We start from the raw sequence: 18646 nt of genomic DNA, 5'->3' as shown, positions 1-18646 counted from the left end.
TTACTAACATTGATGAATTATTTGTTTTTGATATTGCCGAATCGCTGCTAAGGAAGCTTACTTCTTATGCTTATCAAGAGGTTTCTCGAGCCTATGGTGTGTATGAAGATCTGCAAGGGATCAAAGACACTCTAACAATTGTCAGATGTCTTCTGTTGGATGCAGAGGAGAAGAAGAACCAACAGCATGCGTTGCGTGAATGGCTGAGGCAGATTCAAAACATTTTCTCTGATGCTGAAGATGTTTTGGAGGGATTTGACTTGCAGGACAAGTGAAAGCAAGTTATCAAGGACTCTGGCAGCACCAGCATGAAGGTATGCCACTTCTTTTCTACCTCTAATCCACTTGCTTTCCGTATTAAGATAGCGCATCAAATCAAAGATATTAGGAGTAGATTGGATAAGGTATCTGCTGATGGGACGAGGTTTGGACTTGCAACCATCAATGTAGAATCTAGACTTGTTGTCCAAAGGAGAGAAATGACTTATCCTGATGTTGATGCATCAAGTGTAATAGGAAGAGAGAGTGACAGGAAAGAAATTATCAAGCTTTTGATGCAACCACATCCTCGCGGTGATGGTGATGGTGACAAAAGTCTGTGTGTTATTCCCATAGTGGGAATTGGTGGCTTGGGGAAAACCACACTTGCAAAGTTGGTGTTCAATGATAAAAGGGTGGATCAACTTTTCCAATTGAAGATGTGGGTGTGTGTCTCCAACGACTTTGATATTAGGCAGATAATTATTAAAATCATCAACTCAGCTTCTACTTCCCCGTTTGCTTCAGCTTCAAGTGTTACTTCTCACCAAGAAAACATTAACAATATAGATATTGTACAGCTTGTAAGTCTTTTGAGATCTAAACTTTCTGGACAAAAGTTTTTACTTGTGTTAGATGACATATGGAATGATGATCGTGCAAAATGGACTGAGTTGAAAGATTTGATAAAAGTTGGCACAGCAGGAAGCAAAATGATAGTGACAACACGTAGCAAATCAATTTCTTCAATGATGGGCACTGTTCCTTCGTATGTTTTACATGGCCTTTCTATAGAGAATTGTTTATCTCTATTTGTCAAATCGGCATTTAAGGAAGGTGAAGAAGAAAAGTTTCCAAATCTCGTGGAGATTGGAAAAGAAATTGTGAAAAAATGTCAAGGAGTTCCACTAGCAGTGAAAACATTAGGAAGTTCTCTATTTTCAAAATTTGAGTTAACTAAGTGGGAATTTGTAAGAGATTCTGAAATATGGAATTTAGAACAGAAGCAAGATGATATTTTACCTGCATTAAAACTAAGCTTTGATGAAATGCCATCCTATTTGAGGCACTGCTTTGCTTATTTTTCCTTGTATCCCAAAGATTTCTTCTTCCGTAATTATGATATTGCTAGCCTTTGGGTATCCCTTGGATTAGTTCAATCCCGAAATGGAAATGGAAATCTAGAGAATATAGCAAGAGAATATATAGAGGAATTACATTCAAGATCATTTCTCCTAGATTTTGTTGACAATGGCTACATTTTCAACTTCAAAGTACATGATTTGGTGCACGATCTTGCATTGTATGTTGCGAAGGAGGAGTGTGTACTAGTACAGTCCCATACTCGAAATATACCCGAACAAGCAAGGCATTTTTCAATTGTTGAAAATGATTCACTTGCCCGTACTTTGTTCCTCAAATCAAAACGAATAAGAACTATATTGTTTCCCATTGATGGAGTGGGTCTTGACAGTTATTCTCTTTTGGACACATGGATATCAAGATACAAATACTTACGGATTTTAGATTTAAGTGATTCTACGATGGATACTCTACCCGTTTCAATTGCTAAATTGGAGCACTTGTGCGTTCTCAATCTAACTAGTAACTACAAAATCAAAAGACTTCCCCATTCTATTTGCAAGCTACAAAATTTGCAAGTCTTGATACTCACTGGATGCATGAAGTTTGAAAAATTACCTAAAGGATTACGGAAGCTGATCAGCCTTCGAGAATTGTCTATAACTACAAAACAATCTGTTCTGTCACAAGATGAACTTGCAAGCTTCAACCATCTTCAAACTTTGGATTTTTATTATTGTGACAATTTGAAGATTTTGTTCAATGGCTCACAAAGACTTAACTTCCTGGAAACATTGATGGTTCAATCATGTGGAAGCTTGGAGTCATTACCTCTTTATAGTTTTCCTAAATTACAGACTTTGTACCTTGGAGATTGTACTATGTTAAATTTGTCGTTGAACAACGAAAACCCAATTAGAATATTGAAGATGAAACATCTTTATCTTGAGAAATTTCCAGGGCTTCTGACATTGCCAAGATGGATTGTAGGCGCCGCAAACACTTTAGAGACCTTGGTAATTAGAAAGCTTACAAACCTTGAGATGCTTCCTGAATATCTCACAGCAATGACTCATCTTAAGATGCTCGACATTCGTCACTGTCCTCAACTGTTAACTCTTCCAAATGACATTCAAAGACTCACTGCACTTGAAGATTTGCGAATACATGGTTGTCCTGAACTGTGCCGAAAATGTAGGCCTCAATTTGGTGAGTATTGGCCCATGATTGCTCACATCAAGCGCATTTCTATTGGGGAGCAAAATGAATTCTCTGACATTGAAGGTAAACATGTTATTTTATCACTCCCTTTTCTAAGTTTGGGATAAATTACCATTCCTTTGAGTTTTAATTCTCACCCCAAAACATCTGTTGTTTTGTTCAAATGGTTTATGAGCACACTGTTATTGACTTGTGTCCTCACATGTTATTAAGTTTTCCTTCTTTTTGTATATTATTATTGTGTCAAACAGATGTTGGTTGCACATCCTAAACTTTATTCTGGTTGAAAAAATTGAGGTCAGATCTGAAATTGAAAATTTATGTGATGTGATCATGATATTGTTATTTTAAAAATCACTGAATTAGAGGTGACCGTCGACCATGATGACCCCTGGCATCACCTAGTTTAATGATCTTTACAAAGTTTGCTGAGTAGGGTGATAAGTAACTGATTGTCTATTTCCATTAGTTGTTGCTAACTTGCTAGTAATGTTTGTTAGTCCAAAGCTTCAAGTAAACACTGTACCTTCTTTGTAACTTCAACCCTTTCTTTTAAGTATCATTTTTAAAAAATTTCAACATTATAAATTGTGTGAACTCTCATTTAATGATATTGTTTCAGGACAAAGTAAGTACATGTTTTAGGGTATATCAGTAAAAAAAGCTGATTTTGAGAGTAATGTTTGCTTTACAGGATAAAGTATAGATGATGAGGCCAGAGCAGAAAGGGATATGCAGCTTGAAGGTAGACAAGAAGAGAAGAAAGCTTAGAGTCTATAAGAGTTGTGGTCATGAGTGTTCAAAAGGTTGGAAAAAAATAATGTTAGCATGAGGCTTTAGATTCTCTAAATTACGATACCTCTTCAATAATGTATGTTTGTATATTTGGTAAATTGTCATTATGAAACTTTTTGAGTCATTTCTTTTACTATTTGGATTGGCAAGTTCTGTAATAGTGTTTTTAAGAATATAATAAATTGGGGATACTTCAGAAAATATCTCAACTCTATCTCTGCTCATTTCATAATATCCCATCACACAATTAGGATATTAGAAAACAAAGTCATGAAGCATGAATTTACAGAAAAAAAATATCTACCTTTTATTGATGAACCATGACAACATTTCCCCACAGATCCGTTATGCCTTTTAATTTGATAAACTCATTGGACCAAACAGAGTTGTACATTCAATTGAATTTTGAATAGACCTTCGAATTTGAGATATAAGCTAAATTGTATTTTGGATTTAAGGACATTTCTTAATCCAATATGGCTTTTAGTTTGATGAACTAATTAGCCAATAGTTTACTTTTAATTTGTTGAACCGCGACAGCCATGTGCAATTGATGACAGAATGACCATTGAATGCATGACAACATGCTCAAAGAATGATAACTATTTAACAAAGTATAGAGAAAGATTAAAATAAACTTCTGAATATTATTGGTGAAGAGATGTGTATATAAACAAATGAATACAAGAGGCAAAATGAAGGTTAACTACTAACCAACTTGCCAAATAGAAAAAAACTGATACAACTAACATAACAGAAAACTGTCATAGCATATAACAGAAAAATAAGCAACAGCTATTTAATCTTCAGTCTTCTTCCCAAAATGTGACAACAAAATTCAATCACAATTTAGATGGTTAACGTAGTTCAAATACATGATTAATTATGTTCAGTGGATAATTAATAGATATAACAAGGTTTCGCAACACATTAACCATCAAATAAACACAATTAACTACGATTTTGAACATCATATTAACCATGATTTTCATGTATAAATTTGAACACAAATTGTGGTTAATAGATATCATGTATATTTGAACACTTGAAAACACTTTAAGGTTAGAACTAAAATTGAAATTTTATATAGGAGGTTAGAACTAAAATTGAAAAATTATATAGGATGTAATCATGACGTTGTATGACTCTAACAACATGAACTAGAGGTAACTATCAACCATGACGACACCTGGCATCACTTAGTTTAAGGAAGCTGAGCTGTACATGATCTGCTCCGTAGGAGGATTAGTTAATCACACATTAGTTGTTGCTTATAGTTGATAGTTTAAAGCACAAGAAGGGTGAAAAATATGCTTCACCTAAAAATGATACTTTAATGACTAAATGTGATGTTATACACAATTTTAGAAAAAGCCAAAATTTGGTGTCTAAGTAAAATCAAACACACAAAATCACATTAAGAATCCTGATTGATCAACTGTTTAGGAAGAAGATCAAACTATGAAATTAGCACACAAATTACAGAAATAGATTGAACAACATCTGCAGTAATTGTATTTTCAAGTGCCCTTTATGATCACTGAGTCCATTTGCAATACAAGGTTAACCACAACAACTTTGGAAGCTTTCTTGCCCATAATTGGATTGTACAATCTTTTGTAATGAGCTTCCTTTCCATGTCAGTCACAGTGGAAATGCGGGATTGGTACCAAAAGATCAGGGTAGCACAGGAAGTTCAACCTTGTCAAAGGAAAAGAAACTGACCTTTCCTTCAGTGACCAGGCATATTTTCAATGGAATACGACCACATTGTCTCTCAAGAGCTTCAATTTCTGCTCTAGATGGAAGATGGCCCCTAAAAGATTACATATGCAATAAGTGATTTAATAGATTTTCCAAAATCAGATAAAGGAGTAAAAATTGAGGGAAAATAAGAGCTAAGGACAAATTTGCATAGCTATTCATGTTCTCAAATACTCTTAGATATGTTCTCAATTACTCACATATTTTTTAATAACAGTATAAAGATCACTTAAGGATAATTTTTTTTAATCTAAAGTAATCATACTGATATGATTAGAGATATAACAATTACCTAGACAAGTACAGCAGAAAATCTGGATCGCCAGGAGAAGATTTTCTAAACCTGTTGTTTGGAAGATAAACATCAAAATCTGGATTCAAATCATTAATCTTCAGGTCACTAAATAACTTATTGATGGAAAGCTCGACATTCGAAACCATGTCTACAAACTGTTTGCTATCTTCTGTTCCTTCAGAAGCAGTAGATTTAAGGGAACTTCTAATACTCTTCAAACTCCAAGCAACACCATGACGGCCAATTATGTAGCCAAGAGACTTGAGGTGTCTGTAAGCCTCAAAAAGCTCCCAACAACATCCACTCTTCTCACCAGCAACTTTTTCATACATTTCTATTAGTGATATACTTCTATCACCATTATCTAATAGATCTAAGGCTCCTAGTTCCATAAGATACCTGCCAAATTAAAATATACATAAGCACAAGTTTTCAAAACATTTTATCCTATCAGAAATGCATCATCGCATCATGAACTCTCACAAAAATGGAACACCTAGCTAAATAAGTATTGTGAATTTTCCCTACTTCTAAAATTTAATAATAGAAGGCATATATAAAAGATGGCATATCATATAACCTACAATGTTTCCTCAATGGAAGTATAAGTCTTTCCCTTTCGGACTATTCCAGTAGTTACCCACATTTTGCCATTCTTCTCAAACACTTCTGCCATTCCCATCTCTTCATTCCATCTGCCTTTGGATTTTGTGTTCCTGGAAGATGAAATGCAAAAAACCTTCATTTTGAAAACAATACTAAATCCAAAGGAATCGGAGATATTTTCAGTACTAAGTAACTAAGGCAAGGTAATCCTATGGACTATGGCACCCTAAATTCATTTTACCGTAAATTTATTAATAAAAAAGAAAAGAAAAAAACAAAGAAAACAAAATCATTTGGGACATAAAACAAGAATCATTTAAATTTAAAATGAACTGTTCTATTTGTTCATAACCACTATGAAATTAGAATTATATTATCAAAATTTAAGGAGAGTAACTCTGTATATTGACAGGGTTTTAAAACATACTTGACCTGAACTGCAACTTGGGCAAGGAAGCAGGTGAAAAGTGAAACTGTTCATCATCACTTTCATTTTGCAAAAAGACGTCGTCATCATCTTCACCACTGTCCTCATTTGAAGAACATCCCCACACCTTTTGTTCCATGGTTCAAAAGCTGTAATTTAAAATATCAACCAAATTATGGGGAAAACAAATCAGTGGAGAGAGAATTGCAAACTAAGTTTAGAATATAAATTTACTAGGAAGTAGGAAGGAGGAAGGAAGGGGACTGTTCAACGACGTGTATTTGGTGGACGGTGTTGCGGAAGAGGCGGTGGCTCCGAGAGGTGAGATGTGTGAACGGCCGCAGCGACCTATGGAGGAGAAGAGAAGGTGTCCCGCGTACAGGTGGCAAACTGGACTAACCGACTCACATCGGGCCGGTTCAAATTGGGCAGCGGGCTTTATAGAACTGGGCCTAAAACCTAGTTTTAATTGCTCACACCTAAAATCATCTTGGAAGTGCATATCTAAAAACAAATATGGCTTTTATACCATCTGAAAAATACTTCTGTTCCATCTAGAAATATGCTTCTAAAAACATATGTGATTTTTTATAAAATGGAAAGAAAAAAAAAAACTCTTAATCTGGGCTCTTCAAATTATGCATCTGTGTTTTTTTATGTTATAGACTACTTTATTTATGTTAGGACAAGACTTGCATACTATGATTTTATTTGATTCCTCACACAACTCAAATATTATCGTTCATCCTATTTTAAGATGTGAATTTTTGACAATTTTTTCTTATATATTTAAGTAGAACCAGAAAACAGTACCTAAGCAACACTACATAAGCATTTTCCTTTATATTGTCATGGCAAGATAAATGTTCATTACAAGTTTGGTAACTTGATCTCGGCCATTAAGTAGCTTTTCCACTGATCATTTGGACAAAGGGTCAGAAAAGTTATGATAATCTTATAACGAATGTCAGAAGTGTTGATTTTGTTCTTTGCTTTTGGTTTCCCCTTTTTCCTTTACCTCCCTTTTTTAACAAAAAAATACATTATCGTGTTATGTTGAAATCAAAATCAAAATAATTATATAAAAAAAAACAAAAACAAAACAAAATCTAAGAAAATAATACTATTATAAATTAATATTTGTTGTCTTTTTGTCGAGTGAAATATTTAAAGGTCCCCTCCCCCTGTTATTTTCAACACCACTCAATAGTTATTATGTGATTAAATTTATCTAAAATTTGCCTATATTTCACCTTCCTGTGTGCCTTATAGCCCAAAGCCGTCGTAAACCAAAACTGCAAGGTAAGTTATATTCTCCTTCACGGGTGACAACCTATAATGATACCTCACTCATAGGGCAATGTTGGTTTATGCCCGTAATTTCTAGTTTAAACAAACAATAGTGATACTTTACCTAAACATTCTCCCCATGTAGTATGAATTATTTTTCTTTATCAATCTAGACTTAGTGTTATCATTAAAAATATCTCAATATCAATGAAAAATATCTCGCCTACAGTTTTCCTAGCACTGGGTTATTGTACACAAAGCTGGTTAAAATTTATTAAATACAAGATTCAAAAACATTTTTAAAATATTCTCATGCTAAAGGGAGATAAGAGCGTTGACCCCAAACCAGAACAATGAATACAACTAAAGTATTATTTTGGTTCTGTATGCAACCAGCTTTAGACTTTTGTTGGTATGCTTGCATCACCCTCTTTAGTGCTCTTGTCTGCTTCAAACTTATCTATTGCTACCTGTAGTTCATCGGTACCTCCAACAGCTCTCATGGTGTAGAAGTATGCCCCAAAGACAAAGGTTGTCAAACCCCCAGCAACTATGAAATTCTTTGTCTTGGGCGCTAGGCTCCTATATCCTAATACTCCAGCCATCTTGATAAATAAGGAAAGATAAGAAGAAAATAAAATAAAAAAGCCAGCACAATTTCGATAAACTATAAGAAACAATTAGATATATATATCCAATTGATCAAATTGTTTTCAAAGAGATTACAAACACCCAGCAACATTGATATATATATATATATACATACACACACATATTCATATACCTCTTCATTTGTCATCATCTTGCTAGACACACCTTAAATAGTCCCAAAGTAGTTGCTTAAATTATTGCATTGATTTTTCTAAATCATATATTACAATTATATGTGTAATTCTTTTAAGCTTCCTAAAAATAGGTCTTGAGCTTTATTTTCATAAACTTCGAACTATTAAAGTATTGGTATTTGGTTGGTTTTAAGGCATTGAACAGAATAATTGTCTTATGGAGTGAATGAGGCCTAATCTTATAGATGTGCTTAATCATTTCTGTTTGGTTTGGAAAACTATGTCTTATCCTTTCGTTACCATTTCCTCTCCTCGCATGTTAGCCTCTCATCTATTTAACCTAAGTTATTCTGCCTTTGAACTACCCCTAGATCTAAACATAAACAAAGAGAATCCTCGCCCAATTTAATAGAGTTCAAAACGGATTTGGGAATGGAATAGAAATATTATGGTTTTATGAAAAATTAGGTAAGATGAAATTTAATAGGGATGGGCAAATTGAACAGTCTACTATGAAACTGAATGTACTAACTAGACATAAACACCTCCAATCAGAGATTCTGACAATCAATTTCAAGCTTCACCAAATTTTAATAATAAGGATTTATGCCAAAAGTAGGGATCCAAATTTAATATAGAACCATAAAATTGATGACACAAGCCACTAACATAACATCCAGTAGCTAGAACACTAGTCAATTTCATAGATTGAAAGAAAAAACATCTAAATGTCAAGACTATAGGGTTCCGTTCAATGTACAGGAGATCGAGACGATGGATGATGAAGAGAACTAACCAAGTAGAGGAGAAAGGGAGATAAAGAGATGGAGAGCTGGGCGCGGCGGTGTTAGCTCCTTACGACGGCGGTGTTAGCTTCTTACGACGGCGTTATTACTAAGGGGAGAGAAGGAGATGAATTTAGGGTTTGGTTGTCTTTTTCGTGTATTGATGAAAGAGTAGAGTAAATGGAGATGGAGTGGAAGCTTGGAGAGAAATACGCGTGGAGATAAATGAGAGAAGAAGATTTTTCTACCTCGTGCAGGTAGCGGTGCTGTCGCGAGAAAGAGAGAAAGGGAACACCAAAAAGTTTAGATCCAATGCTGTACAACAAAAACTATCATCCAAAGGCTTCTATTTTATCCAAATTAAAAAGTAAATATGCAGAGATAAAAGAGGGTATAAAATTTTATCTCTATTATGGTCGATAAATTTTTTTTTTGTTTGGACTTGTATTTATTTATATAAATAAAATAATAAATTTAATTATAATTAATATAATAAAATTATTATTATTATTATATAATATTAAAATTATATTTTTTAGAAATAAGATTGTAAGTATTTAAAAATATTAAATATATATATATATAATTAAAAAAATGTTAATAATATTACTAACGAAATTGATTTGAATGTGGGGTGGATATTAACACCCACTCAAAATCTGTTTTTACTCTCGAGTTAAAATTTCAGATAAAATTTAAGTAGATTTCTCTGTTCAAATTAAGACGGATTTGTGAGTATCAGCATGTATTATTTTCATTGTCACCCCTACATATAATAAACCATTATAGTTGAATTTATAGATATATACATTTAAAATGCGTCTCAAATTTCATTACTTTAATGGAAATAACTTATGACAAACAAAAAAAAATCATAATTTCATGTTATATAAATACAAGTAGTTATCTGCAATAATGAATTTTAATCATTAATTTTTTATCGACATGTTCAGACAATATAATCAATAAATTAATTTTAAACGGTCTTAACTACTAATTTAGATCATAACGGTCGAAATTTGTGAATGTGTATATGATACAGGTACATCAAGATATTTTTTCACCGTCTTTAATTTGATTTCGACTATCATTATTTGATATTCAATTTATAGATTATATCAAATAATTAATAATTTTTTAATTATTTCTGATTTATAATGTTGTCGCGAGTAATGTATCTGAAAAGAAATGAAAGGGGATAATCAAATGTGTACTTCATCATCAAATTAGTGACATCTTTCAATTTTAATTTAATGTTAGATGAATTTGTATGTTATACAAAATTTATTTCAGTTGTCTATAAATTTCTTATAATGTTATTTAGAACAAAAAAGAATAACATTATAATTTCTTATAATAAGTTTCTTAAATATGTGAGCCTTGATTTGATCTTGATGGGAGTGAAAGATTATTTGTTGAAAATATAAGTAAAAAAATTATATTTTTAAAATTAGTTTATATTTAAAATAAAAAATAATAAGTAAAGTGTATTCATTAGTAAAAAAGCACAAATGTCCAAGTGATATTTAACTTTAAATATCTTACAATGTTATTTCTTAAACTATTTTTTCAGTAATTAATTGATGAGATATTGTAGAATTATATTTGTAAATATTTTTTGCTTATTCCACATAAATGATTTTTTATTTATTTTACGCCTTTAAACGCTGTTTTTTATTTTATTATAACGTGAAAAATAAAAATAAAATAGCTTGCACAATTTGCAATTTTTGCAAACACTAAACATAGATCAGAGACTGCGCGTGAGAGAAGAGCATGGCGAGGGTGAAAGAGTTGAGAAAGGGTTTCAAAGCTGTTCAAGATTTGGAACTTCTCAAGCTCATCAAATCTGAAATTCATTTTGAACTTGCTTCTAATCACTTTCAGGTTCTCTCTAACTCTAAATAAACCCATCTTTACCATCATTTCATTCATATACCTCTATAAAAATGCACTTATTCGTATTTTTAATTTATACCATTCTCAAATATTTCAACCACTTCAAATTCATGCATACATGACAACAACAAAAAGTGTTTTTTTCTTCTTAATTTGCAACTTACAAATGCATTTTCATGGATGCAGAATGTTCAAAGTGGTTCTATAGGGGAATTTGTGGTGGACTCAGATTCACCACATTCCAAAGATGTGGTTTTGAGAAGAAAATGTGATTCGGGTGAGGAACTTGCTCTTTCAGCCATATTGGGTCCTCCTAACTATGAAAAAGACCTTGTTTTTGTAAGGGATGTTTTCATGAAAGTTTGTATTAAAAAACCAGCCTTGTCCTCCATCTTGCAATTTGACTGTAAAGTTTATCAAGAAACTGATAAAAGTTCTGAATTCGACATCAACAATGCCTATTATCTCAGATCACCTACATCTATTAGCTCTTCCATGTACAGAGGTCCCTTATTCAGGTAATCTACTAGAGAGAGTTAAGGCTGACTATTGACTTATTTGAACTTATCTATTGATATGGGAGAGTTTATAGAAACAACTTATGAAAAGTTGAAAACAGCTTATAGTTTATATTCAAACTAGTTTGACTTTATTTAATCTTTTATTATAGAAATAACTTATACATAAGCACTAATATGATAAAAGCTTAATTAAATTTGTTATCCAAACACGGACTTATTCACGCGTTGTATCAACTTATCATCTTCATTTTGGTAACCAACCTTGTCATTCTCCTTATCATTAGCCTCTATACTATAGAAACACTAAAGAAGTCCTTAACCTAGGTTTTTGTTGGTCATATTTGGGGTCTCAGGTTAGTGGTAACAGATGTGTCTATTATACAGTGTCTGAGATGATGAACATAAGATAAGATATTAGACATTTGAAATTCGAATGAATCATACTCATTTAATTTCACAACAAACAATTAGCATCATACGAGTAACGAATTGACATTTGACAACAAATGGATGCAGTTAAATACCAAACCTTGATTGTTATCTCAGCTTGTTTTTTAGCTTATGTAATTTTCCAGACAGTCATTTGCATTCAAACAATCCCATGCAAACTTGAATTTATTGTCATTTTATTTCACCATTAAAGAAGCAAAATAAAGCAATCAGTTCCCCTATGAGTCAGCTAGATGAAGGGTAGGATGAGTATCAAAATTTGGGAATTAGTATTTTAGGGATTTTGGGACAAGATTAACTAGTTTCAGGAACAATTTTAATAGAGATGACCTAGTTAGACACCACAAGGCATGTCACATGCCAAATACGTGTGGGATGCTCATTACAACTAACGCAAACGTTTAAACATTAGGAACTAACGTAACTGACAAAAAGGATAGGTTTTTTTTTCATGGTTCTTTAGTGTAGGACTAATGTGAAACAGGGTGGTAAGTATGGAGAAGAAAATAAAGTTTACTCTTTCATCTCTTGTTTTTTGGGGAGAGAGAGGCGACGATGAAATAAGGGATGTCTTTTTTTCTTTTCAATCTGCATAATGATGTCATGTATGTTTTACAAAAGTTAGCTTTGACAATACTGTGTGTGTTTCAAATGCTTAACATACAAGATGTTATCGTAAAATTCTGCTCTCTAGTATGAGTAACTCAGTGAGAAAATAATCCTGTGGATATACATGATTTCCACCACTGAAAGGAGAGTTTATGATACTTTACCCTTGTAAAGACTGCATTCAATGAGTAGTTAATAATTATAATCTGCAAGTGTTGTTCATACTTCATTTACATTTGTAAAGGCAATGGTTTGTTGGAAGCTTTAGGGGCCGTTTACTCTGTGAAAACATTTTCTGATTTCATTTACTAAAATGTGTGTTCATTTTACCTTGATGAGAGACTCTTAGAGTAAACAATTGTCAGGGAGAAAGATGAAATGTTGGTTAATGAAGATGCATTTCCGGAAATAATGAAAACAATTTTTTGATATTTCCATTATTTTTAGAAATGTTGACAAATTGTTCATTTCAAAAGTTTTTTACCTCCTTATTAACGAATAAAATTAACATAAATTTTAGAAAATGAAAACAGGAAATGTTTTCACAAAGTAAACATCCCCTTAAAATATATGTTCCAACATTTGGTCTTCCAGTTTAGGAGGAAGTTGATCTGCATTGAGTTTACAATGTTTCTGATACATTTGACAATGACTTGATATTTTTTACTGACCAAGAAAGACTTGGTGTTGTTGGAATATATGAAAAATGTAATTGGGTCTTAGAGTAATTTAGAGCAGTGTCATCAATCATGGATGGCAGAGCGTAGCGGCGGATCCTAACAACGTTACGAGCTAGCGGAATGGCCTCTATATAGCAATTTTTATACCGTTTATATAATTTATACTATAGAAATAAAAACTCAACAACTAGTTGTCCTGACCATATAGAGAGTGAAAAATGCCCGTAGGAGTGAAAGGTAGTGAGAGAGGAGAAGTCCAAAGGCTATTATGGTGTTTTAGTTGCATGTATAAGCTGGTTTTAACAATACCATAATTTTGGATTTTAGTCAAACTATTCATAAACAATTTGAGTCATTTTATTTATTAATTAATATAATATTGTTCATTGTATTATCTATACCATGTGTTGCAGTGAATTGGATACTGAGTTGCAAAAAGCATTCAAGGAATACTTGATAGCCAAGGGCATTGGAGAAAGTTTGACCAATTTCCTTCTCCACTACCTACACACAAGAGAGCAAAAGCAATATGTGAACTGGTTGAAAAAGGGTGAAGCATTCTTGTCTAAAAACAACCCATAGAATCAATTTTCAGAGACACATTCTACTTAGTTATGTAGAGTTGCATTAGGAATCAATACTGGCACTTGTCTCCAGGGAATGGGGATTAGATGTTCCATTTTCACCAAGTTTTTATTCAATAATTTGAGAATAAGAATTATGCTCAGGTTGTCAAATTTGTAATATTATTATTATAGTCAATTTTTTATAATACAAAAAAAAATCCAAAATATCAGCATAAAAAGAACTATATCATAATTATAGTTAAATTTTGTTTTATAATATTTTGGTTGCGATTTGAAAATTTTATAATATAGATATTTAAAAAAAATTATTTTATCTTCTTAAATAACAAAATGAGGCTTTTGAAATGTGAAAATTCATATGATACTAGCCAAATAAATGTGAAAATTCAATGGAGAGAAGACTAATAGTATTACTTTTTCTTTGAGATGTTCTTTGAGGCTTTTGAAAGCTCTAAAAAATATCTACAAGAATAATAGTTACGTTTTCTTTGTCCGTTAAAGTAAATGACCAAAATCCAGTAATTTATGTGGTAAATAAGGGGAGCTATATATATATACTTCTTAATAGATCATATTACATGTTTCAAAAAAAATAATCATATTACAAACACACAAAATCAATTTGTTCACGTCATATTGCTTATGAATGCATATATGAGTTAAAGAATTGGAACTTTGGAAGCAAATAGCAACAAACCCGTGCTTAGCATGCGTTATTGATAACTTATGTGTTTTTTTCCTATTATAAATAAAAAATCTCATTTTATGTAGGTGATAAATATTTATTTTGTATAATTTTTATATTTATATGTATTTTTGTATACATCAGTAAAAAAATATATGTTTTGTGTTTTTAAATATTTATTAATGAAAATCAATATTCTGTGTTTATTTCATATTTATCAGTGGCAAATATTCGTCTATTTGTGAAAAATATTTGTTACGTGTTTTTTTATGTTTATCATTGACAAAGATTTGTCTTATTTTTTTTAATATGTATCAATGACAAAGATTTGTCTTGTGTGTTTTTATGTATCTGTGACAAATATATGTCTTATAATTTTTCAATTTTATTATTGAAAAATAATATGAAATAATATTTGTCACTTCTATGTATCAGTGACAGATATTTGTCATGTGTTTTTTTAATATTCAATGATAAAATTTTGTCTCGTGTTTTTTTAATAACTATCGGTAACAAATATTTGTCTCGTATTTTTTATGTATTAATGAAAAATATTTGTACCTCTTGTGATTTTTTTTTATATTTATCACTAATAAATATTTGTCTTGTGCTTTTTATATTTATTCATGACAAATGTTTCTCTCGTATTTTTTTTTAATATTTATCAGTGACAATTATTTGTCCATTGTGTTTTTATGTATTTTTGACAAATATTTATTTTATGAGTTTTTATATCTACCATTAACAAATATTTATCGTATGACTTTTTATATCTATCTATCATAAATATTTGTCATGTATTTTTTAATATTTTTATATGATAAAGGTTTATCCCGTATTCTTTTTATATTTATCACTGACAATGATTTGCCTCCGTATTTTTTTGTATTTGTGATAAATGTTTGTCCCAAAATTTTATATATTCATTCATAAAACATTATGTGAGAAATATATATATATATATATATATATATATATATATATATATATATATATATATATATCTATATCTATGACAGACAATATGAAACAATTTTTTGTCAGTTTTATGTATCAGTAATAAATATTTATCTAATATTTTGAATGAATCAGTGGAAAATATTTATCTGAATTATTTTTTTAATATTTATCAATGACAAAATTTTGTCTTGTATTATTTTTTAAATATCTATCAGTAATAAATATTTATTTCGTGTAATTTTATTTATTCATGAAAAAACATTTGTCTCGTAAATTTTTATATCAAAAGTTATAAATATCTATCCTACCTTTTAATGATTATTAGCAAATTTGGTAGTTGATTGTAGTCCTTCGTATCCCCTTTTTATTATCATTAATTGTAGGTTTTTTTCTTTCTTTCTTATCTTCAATTCTTTGCCTTTCTTGATCGTAATTCTTTTGGTTTAGTTCTTTCCGGCGATTACGGTCAGTGGCAGATCTTCTTAGAAAGACAACGGTCATGGCATCCTCTATATATCTTTTAGAATTTTTTTTTTTATAAATAATAGTAAGTGATTGTTAAAATAACATTGATAAATTACTAAAATATCTCCAAACATTTATAGTTTTAAGAAACTCATATCGTTTATTTCATCTTCGTCTCTCTCTTCTATTGGACTCTCCTTTCAGTGGCAGCGGTTAGCTGCTAGTTAGGTCTTGATCCTCATGCTATCTCAATTTGTTTATCTCAATTTGTTTTTAAGTGCAGTAGACGGATATGAATGTTTGTTGTTTGGATATGAATGTTTGTTGTTTGTACATGCTTTTTATACATTCTTTGTAGACTTTTCAATAACACTTATTTAATGAATTTTCTATCTCTCATCAATTTTGATCCATGCATGTATTTTTAGCAGTGGTTACGTTTCTTACATTTACAGTAGATAGCATTAACATAACTTTTGTATGACTTTACCTTGAGATAGGACCACAACAAAATGCATGTATTGGGACCATAACAAGAGAATAATGCATGTTACTCTACCAATTACAAAAAGGATAATTTTTTGGTCGCCATCCATTAGGACCAGTTCGCTTTATTTGGAAAATACTAGAAAAAACTTTTGTGGTTCTTAAAATGACTTTTATATATTCCGTCAAAAAAATATATACTTTTATATATTAATTTAATATTAATATTATACTTAAATACATACAAAATTGTATAGTATTTTAAAATAATATATTAAATAGTATTAAGAAAAATAAGTATTTAATATATGTACAAGTAGAGATGTCAAATTGGTTCAGAGCTCGAAAATAATTTTCATGAATTAAATTAAACTATTAATATAATCTAATTTAGTTAAATTTTTGTACCATGAACACCCTGTATATTTGAAACCAAATTTAAAAAATTCAAGTTATAAATATTGTTTGATTTGTTCTTCTTTTAAGAATTGTTTTCATGACTAATTGATTTTAAAATGCAAAAATCAAAATAATTATAGGGTGTTTTGTTTCTATTTTTTACAAAAATTAATATTTTGTTTAATTATGCATGCCAACTTTATTAGTCTAGAGCATTGGACCAAATTATCACATTACAAACTGATATATAAATTTTTACTAGTATGAGAGGTTTTCTGTTTACAAATTTAAAAAATTCAATCACGTCTATCTAAACAGTAGCATAACAGGTAAATATTACACAATTTTAAAAGTACATTTAATTGCAAAAAACACATATCTATTTTCTATTTTTTACAAAAAAAAAAAATAATATTTTGTTTAATTATATTTTTTACAAAAGTAAGGAAAATGCACGCTCACTTGATTAGCTCATAGCTTTCAACCAAATTATCACATTACAAAGTTGATATATAAATAGAATGTCCAGAATGTTCTAGATATGTTAAAAGTAAATAAAACAAATTAGTTTATAATAAAGTGTGATTTGTGTGCGCAAATAATTAAAGATAAAGGATAGAGAGATCACACGAAAATTATATTGGTTCATTCAACTCGGGCTAGTCCAGTCCTCAAAACCGTGAGATTTTTATTATGTGCTTCAGAATCAAAATGTTCTCCTTCACACTTTTTCTCTTGATTACACCTTGATCAATTACAATCTTCACCTTTCAACCTAGGAACAATTTTTACAATCACCTTTTAGCCTTTAAATAACTTTTACAAATACATTCAATCTAACATAAAAGATAAATTTGAGTTATAAATAATGTGTATGATAAAAGTATTTGAGATATTGAAACTTCTCAATACTTGTTTGAGATAAATAAAGATAAATTCGATAAATGATGATCCAAATATATAGTGAAGAGATATGGAGTTTGCTTGAAGAGCTTTTGACTTGTTATTACTTGAACAAGTGTTGGTAGATTTGTAAATTGAACTTTTGCCTTTATCTTCTAATTGATATTCAATTTATAGATGATAAAAAAAATGTGAATATTCAGTTTAAACTGAACATAGTCATTTGACACGCTTCCCAAATGTTAGATATATTTTAAAGCAATTAAACATGTGTGTTATGTTGTTGTCCAAAATGTTCATAACAATCGAAGAATGTTATTGCCTTTGAATTTGATTAAAAACGTGAACGAGTGAATGATTGAGTTGTGAAATGTCAGTTGATACTGTTTCAAATTAGATTTATGAAAGACTTTCTACAGAATAATGTAAGTACAATGTACTTTCGTCCTTGCTCACAATTCATCAATTTAGAGATCAATCTTGAGGTTTTTTTTTTCCTCTTTTGTGCACTCAACTCGAGTTATGGGTTTTACCATTGATTTGAGTAGTCTTGATACTCTTTAAATTATGGTTTAGACTGTGGAAAATTATCTCTTTTAATTATGCTTTTAAAAGAGAATAATCATAATTTTCTTTTGTAAAACTAGAACATTATTTGTTTTTGTTTTGTATGAATGGGTGTTGGACTTATAT

At 30.6% G+C, this 18646-nt stretch overlaps 3 protein-coding genes across 7 annotated transcripts; 2 read left to right on the top strand and 1 right to left on the bottom strand.

Moving 5' to 3' along the window:
• Positions 1-6: 6 nt before the first annotated feature.
• On the top strand, positions 7-3560 carry LOC101498365 (disease resistance protein RGA2). Its single transcript, XM_004493414.4, has 2 exons — positions 7-2625; positions 3257-3560. Exons 1-2 carry the CDS (start codon positions 309-311, stop codon positions 3259-3261), a joined length of 2322 nt encoding a protein of 773 aa, XP_004493471.1. The 5' UTR covers positions 7-308; the 3' UTR covers positions 3262-3560.
• Positions 3561-4671: 1111 nt separating this feature from the next.
• On the bottom strand, positions 4672-9655 carry LOC101497379 (uncharacterized). Of its 5 annotated transcripts, none has more exons than XM_073366015.1 (5): positions 9321-9655; positions 6455-6598; positions 6061-6132; positions 5414-5815; positions 4672-5173 (listed from the first exon to the last, which is right to left on the bottom strand). In XM_073366015.1, exons 2-5 carry the CDS (start codon positions 6586-6588, stop codon positions 5035-5037), a joined length of 747 nt encoding a protein of 248 aa, XP_073222116.1. In that variant the 5' UTR covers positions 6589-6598; positions 9321-9655; the 3' UTR covers positions 4672-5034. The 5 variants fall into 5 exon arrangements, with proteins under 5 accessions (XP_073222116.1, XP_027188375.1, XP_027188373.1 ...); XM_027332574.2 differs by having other exon boundaries at positions 6001-6132; positions 6450-6598; positions 9321-9654; XM_027332572.2 differs by having other exon boundaries at positions 6001-6132; positions 9321-9654.
• A 1370-nt stretch (positions 9656-11025) lies between these two features.
• On the top strand, positions 11026-14313 carry LOC101496402 (uncharacterized protein At2g39795, mitochondrial). Its single transcript, XM_004493407.4, has 3 exons — positions 11026-11196; positions 11395-11726; positions 13882-14313. The coding sequence occupies exons 1-3, from the start codon at positions 11086-11088 to the stop codon at positions 14048-14050; spliced, it is 612 nt and encodes a 203-aa protein (XP_004493464.2). The 5' UTR covers positions 11026-11085; the 3' UTR covers positions 14051-14313.
• Positions 14314-18646: the final 4333 nt, after the last annotated feature.

The sequence above is a fragment of the Cicer arietinum genome, chromosome 3 (genome assembly GCF_000331145.2).
Source record: "Cicer arietinum cultivar CDC Frontier isolate Library 1 chromosome 3, Cicar.CDCFrontier_v2.0, whole genome shotgun sequence".
NCBI lineage: Eukaryota > Viridiplantae > Streptophyta > Magnoliopsida > Fabales > Fabaceae > Cicer > Cicer arietinum.
This window is presented reverse-complemented; position numbering and strand designations above follow the sequence as displayed.

Coding starts and splice junctions, on each gene's coding strand:
- LOC101498365 (XM_004493414.4), top strand. CDS start 309: ATGAAGGTATGCCACTTCTTTTCTACCTCTAATCCACTTGCTTTCCGT.
- LOC101497379 (XM_027332572.2), bottom strand. CDS start 6,588: ATGGAACAAAAGGTGTGGGGATGTTCTTCAAATGAGGACAGTGGTGAA. Junction 6,133..6,454: donor TTGCCCAAGTTGCAGTTCAG/GTCAAGTATGTT, acceptor TTCATCTTCCAG/GAACACAAAATCCAAAGGCA. Junction 5,174..5,413: donor TTTCTGCTGTACTTGTCTAG/GTAATTGTTATA, acceptor GTAATCTTTTAG/GGGCCATCTTCCATCTAGAG.
- LOC101496402 (XM_004493407.4), top strand. CDS start 11,086: ATGGCGAGGGTGAAAGAGTTGAGAAAGGGTTTCAAAGCTGTTCAAGAT. Junction 11,197..11,394: donor TTGCTTCTAATCACTTTCAG/GTTCTCTCTAAC, acceptor TCATGGATGCAG/AATGTTCAAAGTGGTTCTAT. Junction 11,727..13,881: donor TACAGAGGTCCCTTATTCAG/GTAATCTACTAG, acceptor CATGTGTTGCAG/TGAATTGGATACTGAGTTGC.